Source organism: Lemur catta, chromosome 2, assembly GCF_020740605.2.
Source record: "Lemur catta isolate mLemCat1 chromosome 2, mLemCat1.pri, whole genome shotgun sequence".
NCBI classification, from domain to species: domain Eukaryota; kingdom Metazoa; phylum Chordata; class Mammalia; order Primates; family Lemuridae; genus Lemur; species Lemur catta.
In genome coordinates this window covers 13,655,021-13,672,687 of record NC_059129.1, presented here as the reverse complement: position 1 = coordinate 13,672,687, position 17,667 = coordinate 13,655,021, and the positions used below count along the sequence as shown (strand labels likewise).

General features: G+C 42.3%; 1 protein-coding gene across 1 annotated transcript in view; it reads left to right on the top strand.

Annotated features, from left to right (window-relative positions):
- DNAH3 (dynein axonemal heavy chain 3) overlaps positions 1 to 17,667 on the top strand; it is a 123,366-nt gene that overhangs the window by 35,721 nt on the left and 69,978 nt on the right. Inside the window, exons 20-29 of the mRNA XM_045542748.1 lie at positions 1,832 to 1,923; positions 3,201 to 3,315; positions 3,925 to 4,041; positions 4,829 to 5,008; positions 5,306 to 5,442; positions 8,548 to 8,749; positions 11,010 to 11,102; positions 12,669 to 12,779; positions 14,698 to 14,812; positions 17,198 to 17,396. Coding sequence (XP_045398704.1) covers positions 1,832 to 1,923; positions 3,201 to 3,315; positions 3,925 to 4,041; positions 4,829 to 5,008; positions 5,306 to 5,442; positions 8,548 to 8,749; positions 11,010 to 11,102; positions 12,669 to 12,779; positions 14,698 to 14,812; positions 17,198 to 17,396 — 1,361 coding nt within the window. The remainder of the gene's footprint in view (positions 1 to 1,831; positions 1,924 to 3,200; positions 3,316 to 3,924; positions 4,042 to 4,828; positions 5,009 to 5,305; positions 5,443 to 8,547; positions 8,750 to 11,009; positions 11,103 to 12,668; positions 12,780 to 14,697; positions 14,813 to 17,197; positions 17,397 to 17,667) is intronic.

The following is a 17,667-nucleotide window of genomic DNA, read 5'->3' as shown; positions in this document are numbered from 1 at the left end:
TAGAAAGGTAATGGAACCATATGTGTAATTTTAAGGTTTCTAGTAACCACATTTTAAAAAGGTATCATAAAAGGAAACAGGTGAAATACATTTTATGAATATATTTTCTTTAAAGAAATATATCCAAAATATTTTCATGTATTTATGTAATCAATATAAAAATGGCATTTCACATTACGTTTTTCATACTGAGTCTTTGGAATGTGGTGTGTTTTTGCAATTATAGCACATCTCATTTTAGACCAGCCACATTTCAAGTGCTCTGAAGTCACAAAGGGCCTAGTGGCTACGTATCGGACAGTGTAGGTCTAGGCTCTTGCAATTACAGAACCAGATGCCTTGTCAATCTCTATAATTAACAAAAACATTTTAAAAAATAAAACTACCAATCTCTGAGTCAAGTACTATGCCAAATGCTTTCTATAGATGTTATCATTTAATCCCAGAGATAGTCAGTGTGTTATTCTAGGCTGTTCTTTCAGGTATAAGAAAATAAATGAGAGCACCAGGAACAGTTGTGCAGACTGTGTACTGCACAGCTGCAGGGAATGCTATTTTTGTGCACTACAGTGTGAATTGTACCTTCTCAAGTTATGCAGTGTGTAATCTGCACAACTGTACATAAACACCTTACTCTAGTAAGAGACACTAGAGTGACATAGATAAGAGCTTTGGAGTCAGAATTGAATCCAAGTCCCAATTCTGCCATTTATTAGTATTAGCTGGGTGGTTTTGGACAAAATACTTTATTTCCTTATCTCAGTTTCTTTATATGTAAAATGGAAATAATAATACATTAGTACCTTCCTCACTGTGTTGTGAGAATGAAATAAGTATATAAAGCTCTTAAGACACTGCCTATTACTATATAGTAAGCCCTCAACAAATGTTAATTACTTTTATTATTTCCATTACCTTAGGAGTCCTCCAGGTGGCCTCAGAACCCAGACTGGAATGCATTGAGTTAGCTGGTTCATTCATTCTTTCACTCCATAAATACTGATGCCTACTAAAGGCCAGCCCCAGGGACTCAGGACTAAGTAAGGCAGAACATGACAGGCTTTCGTGCCCCTTCCTGCTCTGGCATCGTTTAGTCCTATGGAGGCCAGGCAGAGACAACACTGAGCAGTATATGTGATTTCTCATAGAGCCTCATTACCCCTCAATCATCCTCTTCAGCATGCAGGACCCTTGTAATACCCAGATCTTTCAGTCCCTGAGAAGTTTTCAAACCGCCCCCCCCCCCCCAGAGCTTTCACTTAAGACCTTCAGAGATAAGCCTGGGGTGACATTTAACACCAGAGGGATGCGGGATTTCCAACAAGTAGGCACAAGGGGTAGAAAGGGAGTTACACTGAAGGGGGAGCCCTTCCTCCTTCCCAGCTTCTCAGAGCACAGAATTTGGGAGTCTGCCTATCCCATGTTTTTCTTCCTTTACTCAGCAAATGTTGACTGAAGCTTGTATTATATAGACCAGGCTTTGCACTAAGCCCTGGAAGCACAAAAAGAAAAAAAACAAAACCCAGACCCAGTACCAGCTCTCAAGGTGCTCACAAACTGATGGGGAGATCAACCCCCAGCTGACCTGCGCTATCCAATCCAATAGCCACTAAGTACATGTGGCTATGTCATTACATTAATTAAAATTAAATAAAATTTAAAAAATCAGTTTCTCAGTCACATCAGCCACACTTCCCATGCTCAACAGCCACCTGTGGTGCGGCCAGTGGCTACTCTGTCAGACTGCACGGATAAAGAACATCTCCATTGTCAAAGCTCTGTTGTTGGACAGCACCGCCTTGGACAATAAACACTTGTTTTTTCTTTGCAGATCAGTGAGATTGTCGGCTATGAAATAAAGCCCACTGAAACGACTTGCCTTTCAAATATGCTGGAATTTGGATTCGGGAAATTCATTGACAAGTAAGGCTTATCCCTTCCTTCAGGAAATTTTTTGGTCAAAGGATCTGTGAGTTACCACAGACTGGGCTCATATCAGGCCGTTTTTATTTTCCTTCTGGTTTAGGGTGACTTAAGACTATTTAATAACCTCCACTTCAGCTGTCTAGCTACTGGAGAAGCTTCCATTTTTGGCTATAGAGCTAATGATTGGGGTGGGCCCTGCAATTTGCATTTTAACAAATCCTCCAGGTCAGCGCTATCCAGTGTGGGAGCCACTGGCCACATGTGGCTACTGAGCCCTTGCAATATAGCTTGTCACAAGATAAAATTGCAACAAATTTAGTTATAGTTCCAATTGGCTTTTATTTGTTATTCATGAATCACGGCAGCCTCCATTCTACAAAATAGAATGAGAGCTCCCACTGGGCAATAGCAGAACAGTGGGTTTTGTAAGGTGGGAACCAGGAAACAGAACAATAGGGGGGAAAACATGATTGGTTAACATCAGGTTGCTTTTTTTGTAAGGGTTAAAGCAGAGGGGACTTCCTTATTTGCTGATTCAGGTAGACTGGAATCTCCTGTTTTCAGGAAACACTGCTCTGTTTTGGGATCTATCTGCTTCCTTAAAGTTTCACTTTGATTGTGAGCATTTAGTGTGAGTGACTCTGTTTGGGTTTGGTCTGGTCTGTCGGGACCTAGTGCAGGAGCTCAATCCAAAACGATGACCTCCCGTAATTTTTGTTTAACAGGCTGCTATTACAAAGTACCACAGACTGGCTTACACAACAGAAATTTATTTTCTCATAATTCTGGAGGCTTGAAGTTCAAGACCAAGTTGTTGGTAGGGTTGGTTTCTTCTGAGGCCTCTCTCCTCGGCTTGCAGACAGCCATCTCCTCCTTGTGTGTCTGAGTCCTCATCTCTTCTTCCTCTAAGGACACCAGTCATATTGGACTAGGGCCCACCCTCATGACCTCATTTAACTTGATTACCTCTATTAAGGTCCTTTCTTCAACTAGAGTCACAGTCTGAGGTACTGAGGGTTAGAACTTCAACATATGAATTTAGGGGGTGGGCAATATTCAACCCATAACACAGCCCAAAAAGTCAACAGTGCTGAGGGTGAGAAACTCTGCGAAGCATTGGAGGTAGCTGGCAAATCTTAGAGTTAGGATAGTAAACATTTTGGTAAAATTAAGGGCTTTTTGAAATTCTCCTAAGACTGAGCTGAAATTCCTCCTTTGATGTGTTTTCTCTGCCACCTCCTGTTACCGTTACTGTTGCTATGTTCTCTCTTTAGACTGGAGCCCGTTGGTGCCGCTGCCAGTAAGGAATATTCCCTGGAGAAAAACATGGAGAAAATGAAGTCAGACTGGGTTAACATGACGTTCAACTTCGTGAAGTACAGGGACACTGTGAGTCTCAGTCCAGCTGGCCAAAAGAAATACCTGATAGCTTTGTGTGTGAAGTAATGAGGTCCAAACAACTTAATAAGGATTTATGTCCTATCAACTTAGCAGATGTTTGAAAAAAAATTATATATATAAATTGAAAGAAAAAGCAATATTGGTGTTTTATTTTTAAATAACTACAATTGTTTACTCTGAGTTGGCTGCCGTGCCCTGGGACATGTCAGTGCATGGTTTGGGCACTGAGGGTCTAGGCGTAAGCAGCCAGGTTAGCAGCTGATCCTCCTACCCAAGAGAGAGGAGAGCCCAGAAAGCAGGTGGAAAGAGAAGCAGGAACACAGAGAAGTGGGCAGCGTCTTCCTCCCCAACAGATGCTTAACTGCGGGTCTGGGGTTACACTGTATTTGATTTCTGCAAGGGAGGTGGACAGTGTCTTTAAGAACATTTTCAAGGGAGAAAGTAGAAATGCCACCCCTTGCAAAACATAGATTCCTATCCTACTGGAGTGGAGTTCTGAGCTAGGAGGCCTTCGGGATCAGCATGAAAAATGGGGGGGGGGGGTGGCAGGGAGACGTGTCTCAGGATTTTGATAGGATGGGTCTTCTTTATTTGCAGGGTACGAGCATCTTGTGTGCAGTGGATGACATTCAACTGCTACTCGATGATCATGTGATAAAGACCCAGACCATGTGTGGCTCCCCATTCATCAAACCAATAGAAGCAGAATGCCGGGTAAGAGCAAGTGAGGTTGAATGTTTTGTGACGTCCCATTAGCTCTGGGTTCCTCAGAGGAGGGGGAAGGTTTTCAAGTTCAGTTAACAACGAAACTCACTTTCTCCCGATTGGAAAACAAATAACACAAGACTGAAAGCAATGACCATCCAAGTAAGTATATGGCATGCTGAGCCTTTGCAAACTGTCTGCCAAAAGAGAAGATCCGAATGCACCAAATAAACATACATTTGGAAAGTATCTTATGAGCGGTAGTAATCTAGACTGCAAACCACCTGAGGGTAAGGGTTTGGCCTCCTATGCTCACTGTTTGCAGAGGTGGCATAAGCTAAAGGAATAGTCTCTGGAGCCAGACTGCCTGGCCCAAATCCTAGCACAAGCCCCTTGTTAGTTGTGTGACTTTGGACAAGTTACTTGAACTGTTTGTTATGTCTCCCTTTCTGCATCTGTAAAGTGAGATTTCTAGTAACATCTACCTCATAAGGCTATTGGATTAAAATGGTTTTATATACATAAAGCACTCAGACCATCTACTTGTCACAGAATAAGCATTATAACTATTATTATTCCACTAGAATGTGAGCTCCATCAGGACAAGGACTCTCATTTGTTTCATTCATTGCTATAGCCACGTTGCCTGAAACAGTGACCAGAACACAGGGGGCACTCAATAAGTATTTGGTTAAGCAAGTGAATGAATGAATAAATCCATCCATTTGGTTAGTCCATGGGCCTGTGCTGCAGAGTGGCAGGTTAGTGATTCAGATTTGAAATGCTGAATTCACAGAAATGGGAAGAAAAGCTAGTTCGAGTGCAGGAAAATTTGAATGCCTGGTTGAAGTGCCAAGCCACCTGGCTATACCTGGAACCGATTTTCAGTTCAGAGGACATCATAGCCCAGATGCCAGAAGAGGGCAGGAAATTTGCCATTGTTGATGGTTACTGGAAATCACTCATGTCCCAAGCGGTAAGTTTTTATCCCCTAGTAAGTATCACCAGCAGGAATGTGGGATGCCATACAAATGTTTCCTCTTTGTGCATTTTAGTCACATTCCTGGAAACTTGTAAATGAACTTGATTTTTGCAAATTCAATATTTTTTTTTATCTTTTTCTAATGTCAAAAGTTAGGAGGGAGATTAGCATACAGTTAGCTGGGCAGGAGGCACTGTTAGTTGATGGGCTGGTCACACATTCATGACAATGACCAATCTCAGAACTTGGTCAGTTCCCACGATGATGCTCACCTTTTTTGATGGAACCCAGGTGAAAGACAGCAGGGTTCTGGTAGCAGCAGACCAGCCACGGATGACTGAGAAGCTTCAAGAAGCCAACCTTCTGTTGGAGGACATCCAGAAGGGGCTGAATGATTACCTGGAGAAGAAGAGACTATTTTTCCCCAGGTATCTAGTATTGTTCTTTTATTTGGAATCACCCTCTTGACCCATTTATAGGTGGAATTACATTTTGCACACTGAGAGTTGGCTTCCACCAATCTATGCCATATTCTTTCCTGATTCTCCATTCTCCAAGAGATAGCTTTCAGGAATAAGGCCTGTCTTCATGGTCATTATTTAGCAGGAGGTTGAATGGACACCAGTGGGGATCAAATCTACACTTGGTCAACCCGCATTGTTGTTTCTCCCAGTTAAAGGCATATGGTAGTCACGATTATGAGCCCAGTCTTTGGAATTAAACAGAACCTCTTTGGAGTCTCAGCTTTTCCACGTATTAGTCTTGAGACCTCCAGCAAACCTATCCAAGCTTCAGGTTCTCCACTGTAACACTGGGACCCTCTACTTCATATATTTGTTGTGCAGATCAATGAGCTCATGCTTGTAAAACATTTAGCACCTAGACTGTGTGATTAAGAATTGTCAGCTACATTTTTTTACCATCAAATTTTGTAGTTTTTGGTAGGTATGTTTATAAATATTTGACTCCTTTTCCCCCCACAAGAACCAATGTTCTTCTGCGTAAAAGTCAAGGTAGCTTTAGAGGGCTGGGTCCAGAAAGAAGGGTTCTGTCTCCGGATAATCCATCCATGTCTAATTCCACACAGATGGTCACTCCATGTTGTTTGACTCCAATTAGTATGTTGATCCCGATTTTTCTTTAAGAAAAGTAAATTTTAGTGTTCCCTTTTATGGAGACAAAGTTAGTTCCCTGCTCTCAGCCAAAAAAAAAAAAAAAGTGATTTGACTGGAATTCAGAAATGTCTTTGGTATCCAGTGTAGCATTGTCCAATAGAACTTTCTGTAGTGATAGGAATGTTCTACATCTGTGCTGTCCAATACAACAGCCATTAACCACAGGTGGCTCTTGCACTTGAATTGTGGCTACTGTGAGAAAGCCAAATTTTTAATTTATTTAATATTTTTAAAAATATAAATAGCCACCTGTGGCTAATGACTTCTGTATTAAACAACACAAATAGTGTAAGAAACCCTAATTTGGAAGCACAAAACTTGGGAAAAGATTAAACTCAGAAAACACTTGAAGTTTGGGCTTCTAGTTCTGAACCCACTACTGTTATTCCTAATAAAAATATGAATAACCAGGACTTATATAGCACTTACCTTATGCCAGGACCCTGCTGTAAGAGCTTTAAATTTATTGATTTATTTGATCCTCACAATAATAAGGAGGAATTGGGAGTATTATTGACCCCATTTCACAAATAAGAAAATAATAATTTGCCCAAAGACACAAGACTGGTAGATGGCCAAGCTAGAATTCAAATTCAAAAAGTCTAGATAAGGTACTCAGTCATTTAACTTCTTTGAGCCACATTTTCTCCCTAAGTTAAACACATACACCCCAATATTTCTTTATACATTTTTATAAAATAAAATTAAGCACTAAGCAAATACTTTGAAAATGTTGATAGTCACATAATTTAAATTGATTTTATCTTGAAAATATAGAACACTAAATAATGATTTTAATTTAAAATTATACAAATGTATTATTATTACTCTTATGGCCATTGAGCCTTATTTATTATCACATATGATAGAGACAAAGGCAATGTAAATCCATAGAGACCACCCACTTGAATTTCCCTTGGGAGTGGAAGAAATCATTAAGACATCTTTGTTAGATATTGGTTAGTCAGTCAGCCAACAAATAATTGTTGAACTCTTCCTATCTGCTCAACACTACAGATCCAGTGTATTATTAATAGTTTGCTTTGCTACATAACAAACCACCCCAAATCTTAGAAGTGTAAAACAACAACCATATGTTTAGCTCTCCGTTCTGTGAGTTGGCAGATGGAGCTGGGCTGAGCTGGGTGGTTCTTCTGGCTCACTCATGTAACTGCAGTCAGCTGGCAGTTGATGGCCTCCATCACTTATCTGGTGGTTGACTTCCTGTTGTCTGGGGCAACAGGTAGTTGAGCCACATGTCTTTCATCCTCTAGAAGGCTAGCCTGGGTTTATTCACAGAGTGGTGGTCACAGGGTTCCCAAAAGCAGCAAGAGTGGAAGTCTAGGCTTGGAATTTGCACAAACTCATATTCACTACATGCTATTGGCCAAAGCAAGACATAGAGCCAGCTCAGGTTCAAGAAATATGAAAATAGACTCCACTACTTGATGAGAGGAGGTATAAATATTGTGGCCAGTTTTGTAATCCACTGTAGTCAGTGAAGACCATAATCACATGGTCCCTCCATTATATTACTAGAACTTCTGTCCTGATGGTCATAATAGGAATTTGTACATCGAACATTTTCTGAAGGTTTGTTGCTACTTTTAGGACCTGAGCAAGAGATGAATTTGTCTTATCTCTAATGTAAAAGATGGTAGAGGCCTCTGCATATAAACAGGCCCATTATTACCATTCACTTTCTTATATCACACCTGTGACATTTTCTGGCCTGCCTGGAGAGAAGGAAAGACAAGGAAGTCTTCTCTCTCTCTTCCTACCAAGTGGTTCTCAAGACTGACTGCACATTTGAATCACTTGGAATTTTTAAAAAAACAAATTTTCCCAGACCTCCCCCTAGATCAATTATATTAGAATCTCTGGGCAGTGGAACCTTGACATTGGAAATTTTTATAAACTCCCAAGGTGATTATAAAGTACAGTGAAAGTTGAGAGCCACTGCTCTATCCAGGTTCCTTTTGACTGGTAGCACCCCTCCCCCAACCATATTAAACTCACATACACCAGCTTTCATTCTTCCTGTTGCTATCAGAGTCAAAACCATCTCCAAGCCAGGTGCAATATCACATGCCTGTAGTTCCAGCTACTTGGGAGGCTGAAGCAGGAGGGGTCACTTGACCTCAAGAGTTTGAGTCCAGCCTGGGCAACGTAGTGAGACCCCATCTCTTAAAAAAAAAATCTCCACCTTCTACTCTTCAGATGAAAAATGGTGAAGGACAGTGGGCCTCAGAGAAGACCCTGGGATGTAGCTGGTATTCACCTGGGTGTGAACTACCTGTTGGGGAGAAAAGCTCTCAGAAGAGGTTCCAGTTATCATCTTCCTTTGCTTTGAAATAGGTTCTTCTTCCTGTCAAATGATGAGCTGCTGGAGATCTTGTCTGAGACAAAGGACCCCCTCCGAGTGCAGCCACACTTGAAGAAGTGCTTTGAAGGAATTGCCAAGCTGGAGTTTACAGACAGTCTGGAAATTGTGGGCATGATCAGCTCAGAAAAAGAAACTGTTCCATTCATACAGAAAATCTACCCAGCTAATGCCAAAGTAACTCCCCTTACCCATCTTTGGTTCTTTCTTCCCTAACAGAGCAAACCAGAGAGAGGCAGAAAACATTGGTTGAGCATTAGGACTCTAGTTCCAGACTTCCTGGATATGGAGGAACATTTGAGTTCCTCAGCTTAACAATTGGTAGTGGGGAAGTTAATCTTTCTGAGTCTCAGTTTACCAATCTCTAAGCTTGGGATTATACTGCAATCCACATGACATACTAAGTTGGTGGAAGGATTTTAAACAAACTTGATGTAGAGGCAGAAGCAAGAATCAGATCTAAACAACTGATGCTGTTTAGATCTCAATGTGCAGAGTCCAGTTAAAAGTGATTCAGTCAGTGCAAACTAGTGCAACCCCTATGGAAAGCAATATGGAGATACCTTAAACAGATTCAAGTAGACCTACCATTTGATCCAGCAATCCCATTATTGGGCATATACCCAGAAGAACAAAAGTCATTCTTTAACAAAGACACCTGTACCCGAATGTTTATAGCAGCACAATTCACAATCGCAAAGATGTGGAAACAACCCAAGTGCCCATCAATCCACGAATGGATTAGTAAACTGTGGTATATGTATACCATGGAGTACTACTCAGCTATAAGAAATAACGATGATACGACATCTCTTTGGTTCTCCTGGAGAGAGCTGGAACCCATTATATTAAGTGAAGTATCCAAAGAATGGAAAAACAAGCATCACATGTACTCACCAGAAAACTGGTTTCCCTGATCATCACCTAAATGTACATCAGGGAAGGATACCAATTGGATATCAGACTGGGATGGGGGGTGGGGGGAGGGGATGGGTGTATGCCTACATGGCGAGTGCGTTGCGCACCGTCTGGGGAATGGTCATGCTTGAAGGTGCAGACCCGGGGAGGTGGGGGGGGAGGGGATGGAGGTATGACTACATGATGAGTGCCAGGCGCACTGTCTGGAGAAAGAACGGACGGGCCTGGGACTCTGACTCGGGGGGATGGGCGGGACATGGACAATGTATATGACCTGAACTTATGTACCCCCATGATGAGCTGAAATAAAAAAAAAAAAGTGATTCAGTCAGACAGACAGCTTCCTGAGGCACTTGATTTGTTTGTTTTCTTTTTTTTTACCTTTTTAATTTCTGAAGATTATTGGGGTACAAACGTTTAGGTTATGTATATTGCCTTTGCCCCACCCGAGTTAGAGCTACAAGAGTGCCCATGCCCCAGACAGTGCGCACTCCTTAGATATGAATATACCCGTGGCCTCCTCCTGCCTCCCACCTGCCCAATGAATGTTACTTCCATATGTGCACATAAGTGTTGATCAATTAGTACCAATTTGGTGGTGAGTGCATGTGGTGCTTGTTTTTCTATTCTTGTGATACTTCACTTAACAGAATGGGCTTTAGCTCCATCCGGGATAGTACAAGAGGTATTAGTTCACCATTGTTTTTTGTGGCTGAGTAGTACTCCTGGGGCACTTGTTTTTAAAGGTCAATAAAACATCATGGACTCAATGAAAGATGATGCTACTTAACTCATGTTTTCATACATATGTCCTTATATAATTAGTAAAATGTAAATTACTAAGCATGACACACCCTCAAGTGGAAATAGACAAGGACTCTTGGCCTCCTTTTGTTGACTGTTTTTGCCACCCATGCATATAAATTGCAACAACCAGGAGTCACATTACCAACTCAGACACCAGCTAGCTTACAAGCACCTGAAGTCAAATAGCTACAGTTAACTGAAATTCTAAAACTGAATAATTTGCTGCATATTTGAATTACCTGTGGAGCGTTAATCAAAATCCAAATGGCCAGACTGCATCCATACTAACTAAACCAGAAAGCCTGGGGGTGGCAATCAAGCATCCGTATTTTTTAAAGATCTCCATAGCAGAGTTTGGGAAGCACTGCAATAATGCATGAATCCGAACTATTCATTTACAAGGAACAATTTGTTTTATTAACCAAACTGTACATGTTTCACTTGCCTCCCAAGAAGTTGTCTGTTTCAGAAAATGACATGAAAGAAATGTATATTATAAAAATTCTCCATTGCCCATTTAGAAGGAGTACACCTCTGAGAATACAGGAAATAAATGTAAAGCAAAGGGTTAAAGAATATTGGCTTGAAGAGATGTCAAGCCAAAGAGCCTTTGGCCTCCCTCCAGCCTTGTCCAGAGGGAAAGCTGGTTCTGCCCACAATTCTCTCTGGGCTTGAACTGACGCTGCGGCTTCTGTCTGTCCTTGCCCCACAGGGCATGGTAGAGAAGTGGCTTCAGCAGGTGGAGCAGATGATGCTTGCCAGTCTGCGGGAAGTCATTGAACTTGGGATTGAAGCATATGTCAAGGTAAATGTGAATTGGGGTTCACATGCCAGGGCGCTGCTATAGTACAAGGAACTTTGGGAAGAAGGTTAAATGAATCTGTTCAATTTGGCCTCTGCCTTCTACCAAAACCCACCTGTCTGTGCCTGTCTTGCCTTTACCTCTAAATCCTGGGGCAATGAACATATTTCTGGTGAAACGTTTGCAGTTAGAAGCAAGTGATCCAAGAGAAGAGGGTTGGCCTCAATTCTCCTTTCTGTCAAATGGAATTGATGGTGTGAGGTCAATTTAGAGTCCCTTCCAGTTGAGCATTCATTTATGTTGCAGATGCCCCGAATGGCCTAACTCATTAAATGCCCAAAGGTTTGGGGGAACAAGTATGGCGTAAGGCCAGAGAGAAAATAACCTGTCCTGATAACTCTTCAGCCAGCCTCTTGCAAGATCACGTTACTGATACTAACTTTTGTCCCCTCTGCTTCATGTGCCCTTTGTTACTTTCAGGCTCCCATTCCCATTCCCAGACCTTTTCCATAGAACAAAACAATATTCAGTTAACACCTTCACACTAAAGTATTGGGGACTGACCCTGCTGTCCCTTGCAGTAATATTTGTATCGTAAAATGAAAGGTCAATCCTTTTTCCTATGACATGTTCTAAATCAAACATTAAAGAAAAATGCTACCAGTATGAAATTATGTCATGCAATTGAATCTATAGCAAGAGTCAGCAAACTTTTTCTGTAAAGGGCCAGATAGTAAATATGTAGCATTGTGGGCCACACTCCCATTGCATCTATTTTTTTTTAAATAAATTGTATTGTGTATGTTTAAGATATACAACATAGTTTTAAGATACATATGTATAGTAGAATGGTTACTGTAGCTTTGCCCTTGTAATGCAAAAGCAGCATAGACAATGTGTAAATGATGGGCATGGCTGTGTTTTGATACAACTTTATTTACAAAAAAACTATGTATTTATTTACATAGTTTTCCCACTCCTGACCTATAGTTTAAGAAAAAAAAAGGAGGAGGGGTGTTGGCTTAGGAAACTGTGGCCCAGCACTGCAATAATATATAGCCATTTAAAAGAGTAGTTATGTGGGGCACAGTGGCTCACACCTGTAATCCTAGCACTTTGGGAGGCTGAGGCAGGAGGATCCCTTGAGTCCAGGAGTTTGAGGTTGCAGTGAGCTGTGATCACGCCACTGCACTCTAGCCTGGGTGACAGAGCAAGACCCTGTCTCTCAAAAAAAAAAAAAAAATTAAAAATTACAAAATTAAAAAATAGTTATGAGTAAGTACTCTCTAAACATCACCTTGATTATAACTATGTAAAAAATTGCTGGATGGGAGCATGAAAAAAATGCAAGAAGTTGATGGGATTGTTGGTGATTTTTTTTTTCTTTTTCATAAAATCCAGGGAGGAATAAATCAGTAATTCCAAAGATGTCAAGCCTTGTAGCATCTGAGGATGGAGGAGGATTTTGTTTTTGTTGAAGGGGTGAGATGGTGGGGCATGTTTTTATAGAGTCAGTTTAAACCATACATGATGAACTGATCCTATAATAAGCCCACTGCACTTTCCCAGGTCCCTCGTAATCACTGGGTCTTGCAGTGGCCTGGCCAGGTGGTCATCTGTGTCTCCTCCATCTTTTGGACCCAGGAGGTGTCTGAAGCCCTGGTAGAAAATACCCTACCGGTAAGTGAGCCTGCCATGAAGCTTGTAGAGGAGATAAGAGCATCAGTTAGGGTCTGAATGATGTAAAATTAGAGTAGCCATGTTTAAAAAAAATAGTTTGGACCCATAGCATCACAGAAGTCAGGGTTCTCATGAGGACAGTAGGATGAGGAATTTTAAATTGGGGCTGTCTTGGAGTTCTATAGTGCAAGACCTACCACAGCCCATGCTAGACAGAGATTTGGGGCTGCAGGATTCTAAGTCTTATCATGCTTGGCTTCCATGAATCAACCTGGCAGAATTTCCACCAACAGACACCTCTTGTTTTCTTCGTAGGCTGAGGGGCCACCATTTTCCTCTCCTCCTCCACTACTGCCCCCTGCTCACCACTCCCAGTCCCAAATGAATCTGCCCCCAGCCCTTCCTTCAGCTTTCTCTTGTGAGCAAGTGCGCTCAAGTGCCTGGTTATGCTCAGATCCAAACACGTGTGTTTGCAGTCAGTTGACACCAGTACTTAAGAGTACAGGACCTAGGGGGACTTGAGTTCAAATGCTGACACATCCCACTTGTTAGCACATGTCTGGGAGCAACTTAACCTGAGTCTCAGTCTCCTTGTTGTATCACGTCATCGTATTGTGGGAGGGTCAAACAAGATTGCGGTAAATTATTCAGTACTTACATGTGGGGCTATAAACCCTACAGGGAAGAGGCTATGTCTGTTTTGCTCACTATTCTATCTCCAGGGGTGATCGCAGTGCTGAGCACATGGTAGGTGCTCAATAAATGTCTGTTGAATGAATGAATGATGACTCCATTCCCAAACTTTCTACTGTGGCGTACTTTCCCATGATTATCTCATCAGACCTCCTGTTATTCCCCCATAGAAGATTGGCTGTGGACCAAAATATATTTTAATTTACAGTATTTTGCTTTATATTTTAAAATTAGAACATTAATATTTGGCCAAGTTTCAAATTGATACAGATTCCATGTTGAGAATTCCTAATAGATATATTGTATTGTACACTTGCAGACTGCATTCATGTACATCATTTCAAACTTTAGAAACTCTAAAAACTTCTGACTTTTGTGACTGTATCTCTGTGCCCCAGTTTTCTACCCACAGATAGGGAGAATATTTCCCATCACACACCCAAGCCCTGGAGTGCGTGTGTGTTGAGTGATGTGCCTCGGAATCCCAAAGGAAGCAGGTGTTGGCGCAGGATAACCATCCATCCATCCATCCACTTGTCATTCACTTAGCAAATCCTGGTTTGGCATCTGGTCTCTGCTGGGCTGCTACTAGGCAAAAGGAATTAGAGGTGAAAGAGACAGACATAGTCCCTGTCCTCTGGATTTGTAGTCTAGTGGGAGACATAAAAAAGCTTTTCTCGTCCAGGATCCAATCTAAAATTACATGTTGCATTTTGTTTTCATATCTCCTTTGTCTCCTCTAATCTCACAGTTTCAGATTTTTTTCATTAATTCTGGTTTACTGTATAATTTATGCATAGTGAAATTCACCCTTTGTAGCATATGGTTTTGAATTTTGACAAATGCGTGCGTTCATGTAAGCACCATCACAATAAAGATCTAGAAAGGTCCACAGCACCTCCCAAAATTCCCTCATGCCCTTTGTATTCAACCCCTCTTGCTACTCCAAGCCTCTGCTACCTACCAATCCGTTTTCTGCTCCTACAGTTTTGCCTTTTCCACAATAACATAAAATTAAAATCTTGCAATATGTAACCTTCCAAATCTGGCCTCTTTCAGTGAGCATAATGCATTTGGAATTCACCCAGGGGAAAGACAGGCTGGAGGGATGACACTCCGGAGTCTGGCCTGGGCCACCGGGGGGTCGATGGTGCCATTCCCTGAGATGGGGATTGCCAGAGGAGAATCCAGCTTCGTCACTTGTCCCCTCCTCTGCCCCTGCCAGGATTTCCTGAAAAAGAGCAACAATCAGATTGCACAGATTGTCCAGCTGGTGCGAGGGAAGCTGAGCAGCGGAGCCCGGCTCACTCTGGGGGCCCTCACGGTCATCGACGTCCACGGTAAGCAAGGAGACTTTGCCTGGCGTCACTGGCTGTCCAGGAATAGCAGCCGTGCTTGCTTGTCTCCGTTCTCCTGAATGGAGTGATTCAGAGTTTCCTTCCCCATTAGGAAGAGGCTTTCCCAACTGAGATTACGGGAGGTGGCTGGAGGAGAGAAGCCAACGCCAAAGGGCTAGGTGCATCTCTGCCTTGTTTCCCTTCCCGTCGTCAACCTTACTTCCAGGAACCCTCCAAGCAGGGCTCTTACCGAAATGATGATGGCCAAAGTCATTTCTGAGCTTCAACAACTTGGAATCATTTCCTTGGTTTTGAATACTCTCTGGGTGCCAAGCTTTGTGCTAAGTGATTGACACACATTATCTCATTTTCATAGACATTTCACAGATTAAGAACCTGAGGCTTACAGGGGTAAATAACTTGCAGAGAGGCACACAGTTAGTAAGCTGCAGAAGCTCCTATGTCTGTCTGCTTCTAAGCCCAAAGGACTGGAAATGGGCAGTGATGCAGGGAGGGGTGGTGAGAGATGATTCCTTCCAGGTCTTTCTTTAAAAAAAAAATAAAAGAAGAGGAAGAGGAGGAGGAGGAGGAGGAAGAAGAATTGGGGACTTTATATAAAACAAACCACCCCCACATCCTCACTCCATCATCACCAAGGAAACTAGGGCTGGACCAGGCTGGTTGCCTGGGAACAGAGTCTCTTGCTCACACACCCTGCTTCCTACTGGCATTTCATGGCATCTTATTCCTCTCAAGGTGGATGCTCATTTCAATCTGATTTCATTTAGGTAGACTAGTATAAAATAAGGAGAGAGAAGGAAAAATGTGCTCTTCCAATGGCCACATACCCAGCTTGTGGGAATAATAGGTGCAGGTGTGTGGTTACTGCCCAAGGTATCCCAGAGTGAAGTGATCGGGTTCACAAACACAAGCATGCATGCACACGTATGCACGCACACACACACACACACACACACACACACACACACACACACACACCACAGCAAAGGCATCCCCAACTCAATCCCTTGAAATTCACTTTCTTCTTGGATCTCTCATACAGACTCCCCTTACTCCTCCTGCTACCCTGTGTGTTCCCCCAAGAACCTGGAGGGGAATTAAATTTCTCAGGAAGGAGGAAAGAGCTGTTGGTATAATCTTCTTCAAGGGCTCTTCTCTGCAGGGTTTTGGGTTTTACTATAATAAAGAAGGCTTATCTCACAGAGAGGCAGTAGCCTTATGGAAGAATCCATGTGCAAAGTTGTTTCTGAGATCCTAATTTTAAGCCTCCTATACCAGCTCTGAGGTCTTAATAGCTCTCTACCTGTGAGTTACAAAAAATAATTAATGGTTCTCATAAACCTATATCCACTCTCCAACCTCAAGTCTCCTGTCACTGTGAGAAAATTAAATTAGACTTACAATCCCATGAGAGAAAAGGATAAAACTAGAAATGTATCTCCCAGCTGGGTTTTCAGGCCCACAGATGGAAGGAATATATCTAACCATGGATGCATGTGTTCCCTTCCCCTGCCAACTAAATCAGACTACACTGACTGCATTCTCTCAAGCTATACTAGAGGCCTGGAACAGGGCCAAAAGGGTCATATTGGGTATATAACAGCATTTGGGGCCACTGTATATTGCAAAGCCCTCTGGGTCAGTCCTCCAAGAGTTTGGGAATGATAGCAGTTGCTAATACTTACCTAATGTTTTCAAATGACAGGCACACTTCTCTCTATCTCTGTCTCTATCTAAAGTACATAAATGTAGATATGTATATATATATGCATATATATATAATATTCACTTAATACTCATAATAGCATAGAACCTATAATGTAGGTACTATGTTATCCCCATTTTACAGATTATGAAACTGAGGGACAGAGATTGAGGAATTTGCCCAGAGTAACATAGCTGGTTCATGGTGGCACTAGAATTTGAACCTAGGCAGTCTGATTTCACAGTATGCACATTTAATACTTCTGCTCTACTGTCTGAGAGAAGATAATGCAGCAGATTCTCTGCCTGGCTCTTTAGTAGATAGTAAATACCAGCTTCTGACAGATATTGCTGCCTGCAGGTTGGGGGTGGACAAGGAGGGTAGTGGAACCTAAAATTATCTGGAGAGTGAAGGACCTTAATAACATCCTCTTCTGGGCGGCAGGTGTGGTGCTTCACACCTGTAATCCTAGCACTTTAGGAGGCCAAGGTGGGAGGATTGCTTGAAGGGAGAAGTTCAAGACCAGCCTGGACAATGTAGTGAGACCCTGGCGCTACAAAAAAAATTTTTTTTTTAATCCTCTTCTAACTGAGAACTCTATGGAGATGGGAGAGTTCTGATGGTTCTGCATGTGTTTGTTTCTGGTGTCTGTGTCCCAACAGCCCGTGATGTGGTGGCCAAGTTATCTGAGGATGGGGTTTCTAATCTGAATGATTTCCAGTGGATCTCACAGCTGCGGTACTACTGGGAGGCAAAGAATGTACAGGTGCAGATGATAACTACGGAAGCCTTGTATGGCTATGAGTACCTGGGAAACTCCCCCCGGCTGGTGATTACACCCCTCACCGACCGCTGCTACAGGTAAATTCTTGGGGCTCCCAGGCCTGAGGGGTGAATAGAGAACTCCAGAGGGAAAAAAGACTCCGGGGAGGAAGGTCCGGGGCATCTCAGGTTTGTTACCTTCATTCTCTACATTTCAGATTCTCAAATTGAAAAATTTTGCCCTTAGTCAGCATGGCCCCAAAGATGGGCATGGAAACTAGGCTCTCAGACTAGAAATGAGAACTCAGTAGGAGTCCTGGTGCAAATTAATACATTTGAACCAACAAGCAGAATATCAGTGCCCATCTGT